The sequence below is a fragment of the Plenodomus lingam genome (assembly GCF_022343315.1).
Source record: "Plenodomus lingam strain CAN1 chromosome Unknown contig_3, whole genome shotgun sequence".
Classification (NCBI taxonomy): Eukaryota; Fungi; Ascomycota; class Dothideomycetes; order Pleosporales; family Leptosphaeriaceae; genus Plenodomus; species Plenodomus lingam.
The window spans coordinates 1,926,739-1,943,371 of record NW_027093944.1 but is presented as its reverse complement, the minus strand read 5'-3'; the positions used below and the strand labels follow the sequence as shown (position 1 = coordinate 1,943,371).

At 53.5% G+C, this 16,633-nt stretch overlaps 7 protein-coding genes across 7 annotated transcripts; 5 read left to right on the top strand and 2 right to left on the bottom strand.

The window, feature by feature from the left end:
* Positions 1 to 659: 659 nt before the first annotated feature.
* Positions 660 to 1,631, bottom strand: IAQ61_008004 (uncharacterized protein). The gene is made up of 3 exons (XM_003840481.2): positions 1,180 to 1,631; positions 1,004 to 1,035; positions 660 to 856 (listed from the first exon to the last, which is right to left on the bottom strand). Exons 1-3 carry the CDS (start codon positions 1,267 to 1,269, stop codon positions 748 to 750), a joined length of 231 nt encoding a protein of 76 aa, XP_003840529.1. The 5' UTR covers positions 1,270 to 1,631; the 3' UTR covers positions 660 to 747.
* A 472-nt stretch (positions 1,632 to 2,103) lies between these two features.
* Positions 2,104 to 3,786, bottom strand: IAQ61_008003 (uncharacterized protein; the record flags this gene model as incomplete). Its single annotated transcript, XM_003840482.1, has 4 exons — positions 2,104 to 2,199; positions 2,253 to 3,100; positions 3,205 to 3,379; positions 3,526 to 3,786. The coding sequence occupies 4 exons, from the start codon at positions 3,784 to 3,786 to the stop codon at positions 2,104 to 2,106; spliced, it is 1,380 nt and encodes a 459-aa protein (XP_003840530.1).
* A 264-nt stretch (positions 3,787 to 4,050) lies between these two features.
* IAQ61_008002 (uncharacterized protein) lies at positions 4,051 to 6,823 on the top strand. Its single transcript, XM_003840483.2, has 3 exons — positions 4,051 to 4,305; positions 4,377 to 4,433; positions 4,572 to 6,823. Exons 1-3 carry the CDS (start codon positions 4,279 to 4,281, stop codon positions 6,477 to 6,479), a joined length of 1,992 nt encoding a protein of 663 aa, XP_003840531.1. The 5' UTR covers positions 4,051 to 4,278; the 3' UTR covers positions 6,480 to 6,823.
* Positions 6,824 to 8,805, top strand: IAQ61_008001 (uncharacterized protein). The gene is made up of 3 exons (XM_003840484.2): positions 6,824 to 7,195; positions 7,264 to 8,066; positions 8,150 to 8,805. Exons 2-3 carry the CDS (start codon positions 7,336 to 7,338, stop codon positions 8,754 to 8,756), a joined length of 1,338 nt encoding a protein of 445 aa, XP_003840532.2. The 5' UTR covers positions 6,824 to 7,195; positions 7,264 to 7,335; the 3' UTR covers positions 8,757 to 8,805.
* Positions 8,806 to 10,240: 1,435 nt separating this feature from the next.
* Positions 10,241 to 10,948, top strand: IAQ61_008000 (uncharacterized protein; the record flags this gene model as incomplete). The annotated part of the gene is made up of 1 exon (XM_003840486.1): positions 10,241 to 10,948. The coding sequence occupies one exon, from the start codon at positions 10,241 to 10,243 to the stop codon at positions 10,946 to 10,948; it is 708 nt and encodes a 235-aa protein (XP_003840534.1).
* Positions 10,949 to 11,282: 334 nt separating this feature from the next.
* IAQ61_007999 (uncharacterized protein) lies at positions 11,283 to 12,710 on the top strand (the record flags this gene model as incomplete). The annotated part of the gene is made up of 2 exons (XM_003840487.2): positions 11,283 to 11,597; positions 11,652 to 12,710. 2 exons carry the CDS (start codon positions 11,283 to 11,285, stop codon positions 12,708 to 12,710), a joined length of 1,374 nt encoding a protein of 457 aa, XP_003840535.2.
* A 1,663-nt stretch (positions 12,711 to 14,373) lies between these two features.
* Positions 14,374 to 15,801, top strand: IAQ61_007998 (uncharacterized protein; the record flags this gene model as incomplete). Its single annotated transcript, XM_003840488.1, has 1 exon — positions 14,374 to 15,801. The coding sequence occupies one exon, from the start codon at positions 14,374 to 14,376 to the stop codon at positions 15,799 to 15,801; it is 1,428 nt and encodes a 475-aa protein (XP_003840536.1).
* Positions 15,802 to 16,633: the final 832 nt, after the last annotated feature.

Below are 16,633 nucleotides of genomic sequence, written 5' to 3'. Positions count from 1 at the left end.
TTACATGGGATCATATGGGCCGAAAGACGAAGGACATTGGGGAGTTACAGTACTTGATCTGGATCGAGGTAGAGCTGAGATTGTGGGGGTTACCCATGTTAACGTTATCAAGTAATCCAATATTCTGTCTGTTGTTAGACTTTTAAAGGCTCAACACAACGGTTCATCCACTTACACTGTATCCCTTTAACCACCAATCTCACCCTCCACACCACCCCCACAGCAACACTAACAGACCCAACCCTGATCATACACCCAGCTCTCCATACTACCCAAATCCAACCCTCACCCTCCTACCCCCGAATCAAAACTATCCTGAAATTAGAAAGAAAGCAGCCAAACAGGAAATAACAAGACAAGCACCCCGGTGTCTGGAAAGCAGTAGTACTTTTCCATTCTCAGCACAGTTAAAAGATGTCGGAAGGCTGCTTTGGGTGGTGTGTGTGCGGTTGTGGAGGGTTGGTTTGTTGGGGGTTGGGGTTGGGGTTGGGTTTGGTGTATTGTACTGGACCGGACTGTATTGAATAGGATTATTGGACTGGGCTGGACTGGACTATACTATAATACCATACTGGACTCGGGAATTGCTATTCCTATCCACCCCATACATCCACACAACAGTACATCACTCTTGATTTATATCGGCATTGTATCATCCATCTAGCAGTTCAAAACCAATTCCCATTTCTTGGTACGAGACATATTAGGACCTATCTACAAGCACGGCATGCAACCCCATGCCCAGCACTACCCCTTATACTTCCGCAACGTGCGCTCGCTCACTCTGCGGATACTCCTTGCGCTGAGACTGCGCTCGTTGTTGAGTTTGGCTTTGATGGTGGCTTCATTGAGGAGTCTGGGGGTTGTTTGGTTAGTTTTGGGGGTTGCTGGGTTTGGGGAGGGGGTTTGCGGTATGAGGGTTTGCGGTATATCAATTGTTATTAGGCATTCAGCCCACATAACCGCTACCAACAAAACCCATCCGCAAAAAATATAAACTTACTCTTGCATGAAAAGCATGTAGTTTAAATATATCTACGAGCACGTTAGCAAAGATTTTTAATCCCCGGCACGAGTACATGTGTTCAATCCACCAAATACCACAGAAGTTGGATGTAGCAGAAGCAGAACCCAAAAGACGTATCGACGTGAAAACAAACCAAACCACAGCAAACTTACCAAAATATCCACATTTCTGCTAACACTGCGATTTGCATGCGCTTTTATGATTTTGCGCAGCGTGGCGCGGGGGTAGAGGGTTTGTGGCATTCTTCTTTTATCTTCTTTTCTCTTTCCTCTCTCTCTCTTGCCCTTTCCCGTTCTCTTCCCCAAACACAAATCCAACCCTAATCCCCTACTATCCCCTCTAATCCAGAGCACTCTCCTAACCACACGCGAATCCCCTCGTTCCAGATAACCTGCGTTTTTGCACCGGGCCTTGCTGTCCCGGGGGATGCGTATCGCGGTACGGGCGTGTCGCGTGGTGTACGTTGCGAGCGTGATTGTGGATTGTGATCCTGATTGTAATCGTGGTGGTGTTGGTGTTGGTTGTGTATCTCGTATTTCGCACTGCACGTACAACGCTCAATGTTTAATGTTCAGTGTTTATGCATGTTGGACATGGGCGGGTGATGGAGTGTGGGGGTGTAGGTAGAGGTTAGCCTGTAGGGCGTGTGGTGCGTCCGTGCGCAAGGGAACGATGCGCTTTTCAAACGCGTTGGCACGTGATGGTTTAGAGCTGCGCCTCCGGTAAGACGAGACGAGGACCTGACATGAGTGCGGCAAGGAGGGCAGACAGAATACATGGTAATGCGCATAGCATGCCACGGAAATACAATACCTGCAGTTCGTCGTCATTAACAAGTCACATTTCGCATTTCACAGCGTGCCCAAGCTCGAGCAACAGCATCAAACATGGCAAGAAATACTGTACGTACAACACCTACGCATTGCACATGATGAACCGAAAAGACTTCTCCGAAGAGACAAAACATCCATGTTGGGGAAACTATCACAGGATAATGTTACACAAAGCCCCCCAAGCCAAAGAACAGAATATTCTTTCTTCCTTGTACATCTAAACTGCGCTGGAAATTGCTGTATTTACACTTTCAGGCCCAATTCCTGAGCATAGGGCAGCACAAACAGGTCACCCACAGTCGATACTGAGGCCTTGCTCTCGAGTAATTGCTTGGCAGCCTGGTCGTTTCATTAGCACGCGTTGCGGTAAAAGCGGATTGTAGTAGTCTCACCTTCTTGACAGCCTCTTCCGAGACGCCATCAACGGCCTTGGCAACGTCGTCAATCTGGTACGGTTGGGTGTTGTGGATGAGACCGTTGCCAGTGAGTTCGAGGCCGGCGCGGATGTCCTGGCCGTACTCCAGCTCCTTGAACTTGGCCGCGGCCTTTGCCTTGGAGAACTCTTCGCTTGAAATCTCGCCGGCGGCAATCTGTTGGATGGCCTTGACGACAGCACGAGCGGTCTCGGCGACGGCCGGAGCGGATCCTGTAATGGTAGTGTAGAGAAGACCGGCGTCGGAGTAGATGGCGCTGGTAGTGGCGACCTTGGCTCCAGGAGCAGCAGCGTGGGCGAGCTTGGTGAAGCCTGGCGACCACTTGATCGAGGACTGACCGCCAAGGAGCGAGCTGAGGACAGCGATTTCGGGCTTGTACGACTTGCCCGTAAACGAGCTGGAGCCGGGGAAAGCGATGACGACGGTGTTACCTCCAGCGTGGGCAATGCGCTCCTCACCACCGTAGTACTGGCTCTCCGCAAGAGTAGCGCTTGACTCGTCGATGGGTTTGCGGGGAGCGTCCTGGAAGAATTCGCCTACCCACTTAGAAAATTCGGCATGCTCGACACCATTGGCAACGACGGCGAAGTTGGGGCGGGCGTAGGCGATGCGGGAGTAGTATTCAATGGCCGAGGCATCGAGGTACTTTGTGTATGGAATTGTCGAGGACGAGGCGGTTGGGACACCGAGGCCGCGGTGGAAGGCCAGGCTGTGAACCGAGTTGGTAGCCATGGCGGTTGTGTCGGCAAGGAAGCGCTGGTGGGCGAAGTGGATCAGAGGGAGGACCTCCTCATTGTAGATGTGGGCTGCATCAAGCAGCTGTCAGTGGGCGTCATGCACGTCATGCCGTGGAGAGCGGGAAGAAGAGTGAGGGAGAAAGAGAGAGACAGAAAGAGAGAGGGGCGCATACGCAGGTACTTTGTCGAGCTAGCCACCTCGCCGAGCAGCTCGACAAAGTAGGGCAGGTCATCGCGCAGGAACTTGGCCTCGAGCACCAGGTTCTCGCGCGAGTGGTGGGCGTTGAGGGCGGCGCCCAGCAGTTCGGATTCGCGGACAATGCGCAGTGTCGACCGTCGCTCGGTTCCCTGTTGGTGTGCAATTGCGCATCAGCGAGAGCTCCTATGCGAATGAATACCATGGACCTATGCAGTCTACAATCCCTCCTCCTCGTATCCCTCCTCCTTCTGCCTCTCCCTCTCCTCCCTCGACATGGAACGTGGAATTGGCCTACCCGGAAAGCAAAGTTGGCAAGGCCCTCGGTCAGGCCGGGCAGCGGCTGGAAGCGCGTGCCTGCCTTTGCGACCAGGGCGAGCGTCGTGGTAGGGCCGGAGAAGTCTCTGCTGGCATACTTGACGCCATCGGCCTCGCCCGTCTGGTACTGGAACGAGCCCGAGGCGGGAGCTGCAAGTCCACGGCGTTGGATGGCCGGGCGGACGGCCTGTTGGCGGGCAACACGCTGCGCAGCCCGGCAGGTGGTCGATCGTGAGAGCATTGTGTAGAAGACGCCGGGCGGGGGGCAGTCAATGGGGTGGGCGGCGGCAATGGATGGCGTTGATGGGAGGGGAACACTCTCTCTCTTTGGGCGAGGGCTGGGTCATCCATGGTCCCAAGTTGAGGTTTCTCTGGTTCGCTTGCCAAGCCCCAATTCCGCACGGTCACGGCTTTCGTTGGACGCTCAGTGGTCACTTGCAGGCCTGGCTTGGTCACTTACCTCAGCCGCTAGTTAGTCATCACATCTTTTGGGCTTTGGGAAGGGCGCTGCTATTCGATTCTTCGATTCCTCTATTCTATAACCATTCCTAATTCCTATCCTTGCTCCCTCCTACACCGGCAGCAGCTGCAACGGACTGACTCTATAGCTCTTCTCAACTTCTGCTGCTCTGCTCAATCTCAAGAGATACAAAGCTAATGTCTGCCCGGTAGTCCTAATAGTAAAAACCCTGGATATTTGGCAAATATCTAGGCAAAAGAAGAAAAAAACGTCATGTCTCACACTCAGCGCGAAACTCCGGTAAGAATATGATTGCGCCCGCGCGCCGTGTACATAGACAAAGGAACAGTCCAAGGCCAACACGCTTCTAGGTTCTTGCCGAGCTCTGCACCCACTTGGTCGAGGACGTCTATGGTGAATTGGCAGCGGTATGTCGAGTCGTGCCTTCTTTTGCGCATACATATCCCCACAGCATCACAGCATCATGTTATGCGACTCGCGCTGCTCTGTCGCAAATGCTGGTGGGAGTTGGCAGTAGCAATTACAGTTGGTCTGACTTCTCCTAGCGGGTATACTCGATCCTCGCCCGCCATGGTCGCCAAACGCTGGCAGCAATCGCCCGCGCCTCCTACCTCACTGGCCGCCAAATCAAATACGGCCTCGTCATTCTCCTCCAGCAACACCTCGTCTTCCACTCTGGCGACCATACGCCCGTGACCTACTATGAGATTGACTGGCAGAACTCGTACAGCATCGTGCGCTTCGGCAAGGTCACTAAGCTCGTCGAGGATCGCTTTGGCAAAAAGGCCGCCAACGTCATGTCCAACCTCCTCGCGCTCGGCCACACCCGCATCGCAGACCTGAAAGAGGCATATTTCCCATCAGAGACGGACAGTGGCGATGAGTCGGACAGCGGCATAGTGAATGGAGCTGGCAACAAGCGAAAACGGACGAACGGCACACAAAGCAACGGTGCAGTCACCAGTGCAAATGGCACGGCCAACGGTGCGTCTTCTCAATCAGACGGCGTGAACGGCGCAGCCCGTGTCAACGGCACAGCCCATGACGACGAAAACAAAGACGATGAAATCAAATCAGCCGATGAACTCTACGACGTCATCAGAGAATTGATCGAGCGTGGATGGGTCAAGACTGTCACTGATCTACAATACCTCTCTCCGGGTGATGTACACGACTGGGTCACACAAGAGGTCCTCGAGCAAGAGTATAAAGGCATACAACCAACGGGCATCAAAGAAAAAGACAGAATGCTTCGATTCATTCTGCAGCGCAAGCGAGAGATGCGGGACGCGTGGTTGACGGCGCCTAAATTCTCTCGTTCCCAGTCCAACGGCACAGATTACGGCAGCAGCAACAAACGGGTAAAGATCAATGGAAGCAACGGTTGGACGGCAGGTGGTGCCCAATCGAATGAAGACAGCCTTGTCGTCCGCGTCAACCCCGACAAAATCGCCGTTGCCATGCGCACCGAACAGCTCGTACGGCTGGTCGAGCAACGCTCTGGATACGTGACCGCGCGCATCTACGAGACCATGCTGCGAATGGTAGAAGCTCACACACCATGCTGCTATGAGGAGTTTGTAGATCCTCCCTTGCCAGGCGGTCAACAGCCCGAAGAAATTGCCCGTGACCCTCATACGCTCGTAACCGCGCGCGATGTCGCAAAACATCTCAGCAAAGAAGTCGACGTCTGTGAAGGCCTGGACCCCAATGCGGTTGTATTAATCACTCACAAAGGGCACGTACGCAGCTCCAACATTCTCAGCCAGCCCATAGATCCCACCAAGCTCACCCTAGACGAAAAGACACGACTAGTGGACAAGCATATTATGCTCCTATCTGATGACCCATTTCACTTCGTCACGTGGCATTCACGCGCTGGCTTCTCGCAATGGCACATTGAGTTCAACGAGATTGCCAAGCAACTCATCCAAACCGAAGTCGAAAACACCATATACGCGAGAAAAGGCAAGCTTGGCGTCAAGCTGATCCGCGCATTGCGCAAGAAAGGCAGGCTGGACGAACGCGCCACCTGCAACACCATGATGATGTCCGCAACCGACATTCGCGGCATCATCAACGACCTCACTGTCCAAGGCTTCGTACAGACTCAAGAGATTCCCAAAGTCGAACGCAGAGAGGCAAAACACTCACTGCATCTCGTCTGGTATGATCGCCAACGCGCTCGCGAGAAACTCCTACATGATACGTACAAGGGCATGGTTCGCATACTGCAGCGCATCGCTTTCGAACGCGATAAAGTCCAGCCCCTGCTTACCAAGGCTGAGCGCTCCGACGTGGTTGGCAACGAGGAGAAGTGGCTTAGCAAAGCCGAGCTCGGTGCCCTGAAGAAGTGGAGGGAGGTGCAGGAGAAGCTGCTGTTGCAGTTGTTCAGGGAAGATGATCTCGTGGCCACGTTGCGCGATTTCTACGGTCCGCTCGCCTCTACTTGAAAGCAAGGAGTTTGTAGGGCAGAGATGGGTTTCCCTGGCGTGGATCTGTTTGATGAAGGATCTTGATGGTCATTATTTCTGTCCGTCTCTTTATCGCGCATGCTCGAAGAAAAGGCGCCTCTGTCATGGCATTGCTTGATACCCCCATTAGCATTCAGGATAGAGTTTATTTCCTTGGCAAATATCGATCGATCTACTTACTCTGTATGTTGCAGTCTCTATGGCAACCTACAAAGCATAGAATGGAATCTGTATCGCGTCCTGTCCTGCTGACTCTTCTCTACCAATATAGCGACATGTCTCACAGTATGAGCGCTACCATGCTATTCTACGTGAGACAGCATCGTATCGAGTTGCATGGTGCGTTACGAAGAGTATACGATGTGTCCGTGCGCAAAGGCTACTGTTTTCCCTCTTAGTTATGCTCGAGTCTTACAAGACGAGGCATTGTGCAGGCCTGAAATCATTACTTGAACTCCTGCATATAGTTCTGTCGTTGGCAGTTTAGTGCAAAGACACTTAATGCGCTGCTCCAGCTGGCTCTGACGTACGGTTGCGAGTAGAGGAATGATGTCGTAGCATTGTGGGGTTGAGATCGAGTTTCCCATAAATCACCGAGGTTGATCTGGGGAAAGAGGGACCGTGCATCTTCCCCGCAAAGCAACACTCCAACTCAAGCATCAATCCACGACTGAAGCCGAGCGAGTCATCATCATGTCTGAACTACTCTTCCGGTTAATTGTTCGCACTGTCTGTTTGCCAGATGTCTTTCTAACCTACCCAGACCGCTAAGACAAAGCCTCGAACGACATAATCGTCCTTTTGTAAAATCCCACACAGTTTGACCAATCCCACCATGTCGCAACCCATGAACTTCTCCCTCCCAGATGATTTGAAGCAATTTCTCGCCGACCTCGACAAATTCATCGATGAGAAAATCACCCCCCTCCAGATGCAAAATGACAACAACCGCTTCTTCGACCACCGCCGCGAACACGCCCGCACAGACTGGGACAATGGCGGCCTGCCGCGCAAAGAGTGGGAAGATTTACTGAGTGAAGCGCGCAGACTGGCTGATGAAGCTGGTTTCTACCGACTCTCTCTGCCCAGGCAATATGGCGGGCAAAACGGGGCCGAGGATGGACGTGGCAGCAACCTCTGGATGGCGGTCATACGCGAGCATTTAGCGGCGAAAGGCCTGGGTCTGTTCAACGACTTGCAGACGGAGCATTCGGTCGTCGGTAACTTCCCGGATCTGGTCATGCTGATGAATTTTGGGGGTGAGCAGCAGAAGCGTGAGTTTATTCCCGCGCGGTTGGAGGGCGAGTTCAGGATGACGTTTGGGTTGACGGAGCCGGGGCATGGGTCCGATGCGACGCATATGGAGACCAAGGGGTTTTTGGAGGTTAGGAATGGGGTGAGAGGTTGGCTGTTGAATGGGTATAAGAAGTGGCAGACTGGTATGCATCATGCGACGCACTGTTCTATTTTCGCCAGGACATCTGGCAACGACGGTGAGGTAAAGGGAATTTCCTGCTTCATCGTCCCGATTGATACTCCCGGACTCAAAGCCGAGTCCTTCGAATGGTGAGCTTCCCACTCCCTCTTCCCAATACCCACAAAGCCCCTCCCCCTCGCCCCCTGTCCTGACAACAACCAAAAAAACCCAGGACCCTCAATATGCCCACCGACCACGCCACCGTCTCCCTAACCAATGTCTGGATCCCCGAAACCTCCGCCCTCGGCCCCCTCCACAACGGCCTCGCCGTCGCCCAAGCCTTTGTTCACGAAAACCGCATCCGCCAAGCAGCCTCCTCCCTCGGCGCCGCCCTCTACTGCATCCAAGAATCTGTCGCCTACGCAAACTCCCGCGCCCCCTTTGACACCCCCTTATCCCACAACCAAGGCATCCAATTCCCCCTCGTCGAACTCGCCACCCAGTGCGAAATGCTGCGCCAACTCGTCCGCAAAACCGCCCTGGAAATGGACGCCATGCCGCACGCTGATATTGAGCGCCGTCTCGGTGACAAGGTCAGCATGTGCAATTACTACGCAAATCGTCTGTGTACCCAGGCCGCCGATCAGGCTATTCAGGTCCATGGTGGGAATGGGTATAGTCGCCATTGGCCGTTTGAACATATTTGGCGTCATCATCGTAGGTATCGGATTACGGAGGGCAGTGAGGAGATTCAGATGAGGAAGGTGGCGGCGTATTTGTTTGGATTTGGGGGTAGGAGGAGTCTGGGGGATGCCAGGGAGGGGCGGGCGAAGCTGTAGACTCTTCTCTCCGGCTTCGTTGTTTTGGGTTGAAGTATGTGTTTTTTTTTGGCTTTGATTGTTGGTGCTGCTGCTGGTAGTTATGCATCGGACGAATGTTGCTCTCCCTCCTCCCTCCTCGCTACCATACACAGTAGTCTGACATACTGAACACTTCATCATCCACTACCACTCCAACTTCCCCAGTCCATCTTCCCCAGTCCATCCATCCCCATCTTAATCCATCCCCCCCCCCCCCAATAACCCCTCATACCCACCTCCCCCCCAACCCCCTCACCCACCGATTAAACCCCGGCATAGCATCTCCCTCCAACACAACCGGCAACCCCAACCCCACAAGCAAAAACCACACCGCAAACCCAAGAACCCAGTACAGCAGCGTCTTCAGCGTCTCCCGCGTTAGTGTCGCGGTTCTCTCGCTACGAGGTGTAGCAGGGAGAGGGGGAGGAGGTGCATGTGTAGGTGGAGGTGGTAGAGGTTTCCCCCCGCGTCTCACGGGCTTTGAGGAGCTATCGCCGGGCTCGTTGTTGTGGGTGCGGTTGTGCGCGGGGATGGGGATGGGGATTGGGGGGAGAGGTTTCGGGTGTGGATTTGAGGGATTATGGGGAGGGATGAGGGTGTTGATGGATTGAGTGGGAGAAGGTTTTGGGGGGACAGGGGGTGGGGTTGTGGTTTTGGTTTTTGGAGGGGGTTGGGGTGGCATTGTGCAGGAGGGGGGGTTGGTGATGTGTGGGTTAGGTGGATGTTGTGGTTGTGGTTGTGGTAGGGAGGTGTGTTGCGCTAGTGATTGGCGCTAGGGTTGCTTGGCGCTTTTGGTGAGGTGTTGGTTTGGGGAGTGAGTGTGGGTTTGTATTGTGGTTGGAGGGGCGGTTGTGAATTTTTTGAGGACGGGGAGGAAGGGCGAGGAAGGTATGGTTTGTGTTGGGTTTGGGTGGGTGGTGGTGTGTGGTGTGTTAGGCCTGTCGAGTACCTGTGTCGCATGCATTGCAGTTCAGATACTCGTGGTCGTCGAGGAAGGTGTAGAAAGTGGTCTTTTTCATGATGAAGAACCAAGACAAAGTTAAGATAGCGACAATACGAGTAAACTGTTCTTGTATTAAGGGGTACTGGGAACTAAACACTCATAGGAGTTGATGCTTCATTAGCCATCACTGGAATTATGGCGACTCATCAGCCTGCCTGCGTGGACAAATGGTGCTTGACTGCATCGTTTGTAGACCTATTCCAGCCAATAGCATACGTGTTCAGCGTTTGTAGTCGGATCTAGGGATTGATGTGTCGGAATCCATGGCGTCAAAGAGAGGTGAAAGGGCGGATTGGAGGTGAGAGGACGGGTCTCATGACAGCTGTGCTTGGGCCTCCCGGGTTTCAATTCACACTGCATGAGTTTGCTTTGTTTTGAAGGCGAATTCTCTGCTTCTCTGGTCTGTAAACATATAAGAAGACCGTTCATCCACTTGATTCAACTCACTGCCACAACAAACATGAGTCAGGTACCGTCACGACTCCTGCCCCCGCCATCGCCCATGAACGCAGATGAAATCGATGGCATCATCCATGGTCGAAGACATCGGTCGAGGCTGCCGTTACCTTCCAGAGGTACACGACGCCGCGAACCTAGACTTGCTACACCCGCAGAAGCACTCGCTAGAGCCGAAGAACGAAACGATGCAAACACTGAACAGGAAGCAACCGAGGCCTTGATCGATACCACGACAGCAGCAGCTCCAAACCTGTCTGTATCCTGGGCTAGGCGTACTTCCCTCGAGGTCTCATCAGTCCCCGACCCCTACACCTGGAAGTGGCTCCAACTCCTGTCACCCTGGTTCCTCTCGAAGCGTGTCGTCGCCTACGTTAGCAGCTTCTTCGACTCCCAGCCCGCCATCATTGAATACTCGAGTGCTGAGATCGTAGAGAGGACCTCCATCTACATCAGGGCTGAGTTGTCTCCGCATGTCAGTCTCGATGACGAGCAAAAGCTTCGCATCGTGGCTGCGGTCAAGAATGGAGATGACCCTGCAATTACCGTTGAGCTTGCGGCTTGCCCGAAACGTGTCAAGGAGTTGTTGGTCGAGGCAGGTATGGAGTCCTTGACCGATGACTTGTATAAGAAGAGCATTTGCAAGGCTATGGGGATATGGAGGTGTGCTAGGGACCGAGGGGAGTTTGGGGCTGCTGGCACTGCAGAGTAGTTGGTGACTCGGTGGGTTGTGAGAAGCGTTTGGTTTGGTCAAGGTAAGTGCCATGGTGCGAACTGTATTGTCGCATCCCATCTAACGATCTTTTAGCTTTGCCCCTGCTAGATTGGGCGATGCCGTTGGTTGGCCTTGTACCTTCTTCGAGAACTATCGGACACTGGGGATCTTAACATTACCTCTCACTTCATACTACATACCACGAGCTTCTGCCTTAAACCAATCCAACCCACTCTTTACAACAATCTGACCCCATTCTTTATACGTAACCTTTCTCATTCATTGACCAGTACACCCTGAGCAGACTAACTACCAAAGCATTCCCGTCAGTATGCCCCGTTCCTCGGAAACACGACGAGCAACTCTGCGAGCCAGGTTCCTACAAATTCGTCAAGAGGGAGACTTCTCAGAAGAAGACGAACGCTACGCCATTGTCGCCACGCCACCTCAACGTATTCAACTCAGCAGATATGTTGGTCAGACTTTCAGACGGAAGCGAAGAGCTGAACTTGTTGATGTCTACCTATCCGGAGTCCCCGTGCACATGATATGCCGCGATATCCAGTGGTCTATACTTGTTCACTTTTGCAGCACAACTATCCTCGCAAAGTACACTGCAAAACGTCCCGAGAAGAAAAAATGTCTCGTATTGCCAGCCGCGGATTGCGATTCCAAAGGCGTACGCACTGTCATATCCTAGCTGGTCCAGGTGTACAACAGCAAAAGTGCAGAGCCCTTTGCACAAAGCCTCAACGAAGATCTTGTTACGTTGTGTTGTACCGAGCGTGCTCTCCACGTCTTCGGTCTCGACAAGGAACAAGAGGCTCTCCGCGCATATATCGAACGGAAATGCCTGGCCACGAGCTCTGTCAAAAAGCTCCGACCCGTTTGGGAGCATGTGCCCAGGGGTACATACTGGTCGGATAGAGTGCTGGACTGTGTCCAAGAGGGACTCAAGTACATGGACTGCTGCAACGATAAATTTGGGCGCTGCTACTGCAAATCTTTGGATCCTAGCTATGCCGCACACGAAAATTGCCTTGGAGCTTGGGTTGTGACGGACAAGTCGCTGTCAAAGGCGCTGGGCATGTACAGAAATAGTCGAGGGCCAACCACACATACACGCTTTGGTATCAGGAGGTTCTCTAGCAAACTGCGAACGTCTGAGTGGATCTTGAGTGTTGAGAGCGCTGACAAAGTGCGTTCTTTTGGTGCAGATGGGACGCCAGAGCTGCCAGTTGATATCGTGAACCGGAAGGTCTCGGTGAAGAAGACATGTTGTTTGTTGCCCACGTCGTACCAATTGGAATGGATCGATGAAGATGGTGGATACTATCTCGAGACGATTGGTGACTGTCATCCATCCCCGGAACTCGACACAGACGCCATCGAACCTACATCTGTCAGCCGCGAATGGCTCGCAAGCCGAGGTCATCGCGGAGGTGGTGGAGGCACTCTGTCCCGAGAAGAGGAAATGGAGGCACTGGTCCAGCACCGAAAGTGGCAAGCGTGGGTATTGATCCACGCAGCGGGGATCCAAGTGAAAGAACAGTACTGTCCATATTGGCTCCATGGCGACGATCACTTGTTGTGTGCCTTTCGGGAGGATGGGCGTCTTCACCAGCCCAGGCCTCGGAGGCCTTATTTGGTCTCGCGTGTTCTGGCCGAGCCCGCTGTTGTCCTTCTCCCGACGCCAAGCATGCATGAGAGTACCGGTATGTGCCTGCCATCCATCTTGCGTGCAAGGGGCCTGGCATGAGGAATACAGAGTGACTCGGTATGACTGTAGCCACTATGACCCCCCGTGCCTCTTTTCGCATATTGATCTTTTATAAAACGTGGTCCTACCGGTACACTACCAACGTGATCCCATCACAATGTTTGAACCTTGGTGACGTGGACACTATACCATGTACCGGTACCTACCGGCACTGTACGGTACCGTACCTACAATCACAGTGGAGAAGCCCAAACCCAAACACCCTCCCCATCAATCTCCAACACCCATCCCTCCTTGGCAACCCTGGAAAACAACACACCCCCACCCGCCTTGGACGCCCCCTCGTTGTTTCACAGCTCGCCCCCACCTGCCCCGGCGCGGGAACGTGAGACGGGCTGGGGAGGTGGGTGGCCAGTGCACCCGTTGCCGAGACGCGATCTCGCGTGGGTGTCCTGATTGGGAAAGTCCGGGTAGGTAGGGTATGGTACTCTCTTGTGGTGATGGGGGGAGGTACTACTGTACTGTGTGTGTGTGTGTGTGTGTGTGCGTGTGTGTGTGTGTGTGTGTGTGTGTGTGTGTGTGTGCGTGTGTGTGTGTGTGTGTGTGCGTGTGTGTGTGTGTGTGTGCGTGTGTGTGTGTGTGTGTGCGTGTGTGTGTGTGCGTGTGTGTGTAGTGGTGCTGTGCGATGGAGGGGGTGGATGGGGATGGGCAAGTATCCATGTACAGTGGGCTGAGATTGTCCATGTGGTGGTGGGTTGGGGCCAAGTACCGTAGGGGTGTGTGGGGATGAGGAAGGGGACGAGTGTATAGGTATGATGCAGTGCAGTGCAGTGCAGTGCAGTACCGTGTCGGAAAGTAATGTACGACAGGGGTGTACCAAACCACTCCCATATCAATCTGGTAAATTGAAAAAAAAAAAAAAAAAAAAAAGGCAACCACATCTCATTACCATTTCTACACAGCCAAGTCGCACACATTGCTCTCCATCTCCGAGTCGGGCAACTCGGTGAGGTGTGAGGGAGCATGTAGAGTAGGGCAAGTCCAGTAGGGTAGGGTCACGGGTAGCCACGGGTAGGCACAGTAGGTCCTGTACAATGACGAGGCTGCTAGGTACAGACCACCAATACATCCACCATCTTGACTCAATCGTCCCGTCCTCCCAGGACCCAAAACATCCCAATCCGGCAACCAGCCCACCCCAGCCCGGCACCCGGGCGCTCAATCGTGAAACACTGCCCTCTTCAAACGTCAAAAGAGACAAGCGAGGTGAGAGGGTACGGCATGGTTTCCCCGCGAGGATTTCCTGCCTCTCCACCGCGTTTGCACTCGCCTTGTTTCGCTTGCCAAGAGGATTTGTTTCGGGCCTGCAATATGGATGCGGGACGGAGAGAGGAAGAGAGGGCAGCAAGGTTAGCGGGGGGGGGGGACACTATACATCATCTCTGGGGTGGGGAAAGGGATGGAGAAGGGGGGTGGCAGAGGTTGGGTATTTCTATCTGCCGTTGCCGCTTCCATTCTTGTATTCCAAGCACATCCATTCATTCCTTCATTGTATCCCAAGGGCTTTGCGTCTTTTGTCTCGCAATTGCCTATTCGTTTCTACAGTACACATCACCTTGACCGAGACGTTCGGCTGGACTGAGCAAACAATTTGCATCTTTCTAAACCCCCTATTCCCATCTCCTCTACACTCGACACCAACATGCGCGTCGAAATACTCGCACTCGTCCTCGCGGCCGCCAGCGCGTCTGCGCAAGCTGTGGTGGGCACCGCCTATGGCTTTGGAGCTGGGGCGACTGGTGGAGGCAGTGCAAAGGCCGTGACTCCGACGAGCAACGAGGAGCTCGCTGGATACCTGGCCGATGATACAGAGCGGGTGATTTTGCTCACCAAGACATTTGACTTTACAGGCAAGAAGGCAACTGGCGCGGGCTGTGACCGCAAAAGCTGCAGTGCTTCGAATGGGGGCCAGTTGTACCTGGGTGATATATCCTGTGGGACAGAGGACAATGTCGCCGTTAGCTCGGTCAACTATGATGAGGCCGGTACGAAACCGCTGGTTGTGGGTAGCAACAAGAGTATTCTGGGTGTGGGCGGCAAAGGTGTGATCAAGGGCAAAGGCATGTCCATCAAGAAGAACGCCAGCAACGTGATTATCCAGGGAGTGGAGTTTAGCACCATCAACCCGGCTGTTGTCTGGGGCGGCGATGCGTTGGATCTCAAGGGAGGAAACACCAAGATCTGGGTCGACCATTGCAAGTTCTCGACGACGGGGCGCATGTTTGTCGTCTCCCACTACGACGGCTCGAGCCTGACGCTGTCCAACAACGAGTTTGATGGGGTGACGACCACATCAGCGACTTGTAACTCGAACCATTACTGGACAATGATGTTCATTGGGAAGAACGAGAAGATCACCTTGGACAAGAACTACTTCCATCAAGTCTCTGGCCGGGCGCCCAAGCTTGGCCAGGATGGTGTCTCTGGCCACTTCCACGCTGTCAACAACTTCTTTGAGAACATGAAGGGACATGCGTTTGATGCCTACAAGGGAGCCAATGCTTTGGTCGAGGGTAATGCCTTTGTCGCCGTCGACCAGCCGTCGACCAAGCACACTGCTGGCATCGACACTTTTGTGTCCAAGGGCGGCAATGCCTGCTCCTCAGCCCTGGGCCGTGCCTGTCTTGAGAACAGCGTGGATCCGGCCAGCGGCGAGCTCAGCAGTGGCTCCAGCTCGGGCTTCATGTCGGAGTTTGCCAAGGTCGATGTGCCTTCGCCCATGGAGGCCGGCAAGGTTGCGGCTTTTGTCAAGGCCAATGCTGGTCCTGCCAACCTGGGTGCTGGCACTGGCGAAGCTGCTGCGACCAAGCCGGCGGAGAAGAACGCCAAGCCCGCAAAGGAGGCTGCGAAGAAGCCTTCGAAGAAGCCTTCGAAGAAGCGTGCTGCTGCTGGGCCGAACAAGACGCCTGCGAGCGGCTCTGGCAGCCTCCAGCTTTACAGTCAATGTGGAGGTCAGGGTTACTCTGGCCCCACAGAGTGCGAGGCTCCTGCTGCTTGTGTCAAGGTGAGCGACAGGTATAGCCAATGCATGAACAGCTCTTCCAAGTTCCGTCGCGCTTTGGGTTTCTAGCGTAGGAGTAGAAAGAGTAGCTGTGGTGTAGTAGTCATGGCAGGAGTACGAGTGGGTCGGCTTCTTTTCCCCGAGTAGTTGGTGTGGGCTGGCTTCTTTTCTTTCTTTCCGGATGAACTGCTGGAGACAACAGACAGGGGTGACTCAGTGGTACTGTACATAGGTAGTAGGCTTGGTAGATTCGGTAGTAGGCTATTTTTATTCGCCAATGTATATATTATTTCAGTCCATCCTCTTTTTTCACTTTTCGGCTTTTGCTGGCGGCATGTGTGTTTTTTTTTGTCGATGCTTGCAGCAGAATTTCTTGACCATGCCATGACGTTGGGGGAGGTGGCTGGTGTTTTTCTGTTTGGAGCAGGTTAGCCGTGAGGACCCGCTCAAGGTTTGTCTGTCTGCTGCGGTTAATCAAGAGCGGGGAAGATGAGTGTCAACTGTCGTCATAGGGAGATGGCTCGCAGAAGCGTGACGTGGGTTCTCGCTGTTCGGCACAATGATGCACGGCTGACAGGATGGATGCAGGTGAACTTGTCAGGCATACTGTGTAGAGTAGTAAGTACCAGGGGTAGAGTAGTAGTCATCGATAGAGTAGTAGTCATCGAGTTCAAGATGGGGTAATGGAGGGGTTGTTGTTGTTGTTGTTGTTGTTGTTGTTGTTGTTGTTGTTGACGATGATTTTTGCAGTGTGTGTGTGTGTGTGTGAAGTGAAAACTTAGTTTGACGAGGCAGTTGGACTGTGCTTATGTGAGACAAGCAAGTGATGGCCACACAAAGACCAGGGGGGGGGGGAGTGGACGGCAACAGTCAGTTACTAGTGTCGTAGTGTGGACTAGAG

Coding starts and splice junctions, on each gene's coding strand:
- IAQ61_008002 (XM_003840483.2), top strand. CDS start 4,279: ATGTCTCACACTCAGCGCGAAACTCCG. Junction 4,306..4,376: donor ACACTCAGCGCGAAACTCCG/GTAAGAATATGA, acceptor ACACGCTTCTAG/GTTCTTGCCGAGCTCTGCAC. Junction 4,434..4,571: donor TCTATGGTGAATTGGCAGCG/GTATGTCGAGTC, acceptor GACTTCTCCTAG/CGGGTATACTCGATCCTCGC.
- IAQ61_008001 (XM_003840484.2), top strand. CDS start 7,336: ATGTCGCAACCCATGAACTTCTCCCTCCCAGATGATTTGAAGCAATTT. Junction 8,067..8,149: donor AAAGCCGAGTCCTTCGAATG/GTGAGCTTCCCA, acceptor AAAAAAACCCAG/GACCCTCAATATGCCCACCG.
- IAQ61_008004 (XM_003840481.2), bottom strand. CDS start 1,269: ATGCCACAAACCCTCTACCCCCGCGCCACGCTGCGCAAAATCATAAAA. Junction 1,036..1,179: donor GCAGAAATGTGGATATTTTG/GTAAGTTTGCTG, acceptor ACGTGCTCGTAG/ATATATTTAAACTACATGCT. Junction 857..1,003: donor TACATGCTTTTCATGCAAGA/GTAAGTTTATAT, acceptor AACAACCCCCAG/ACTCCTCAATGAAGCCACCA.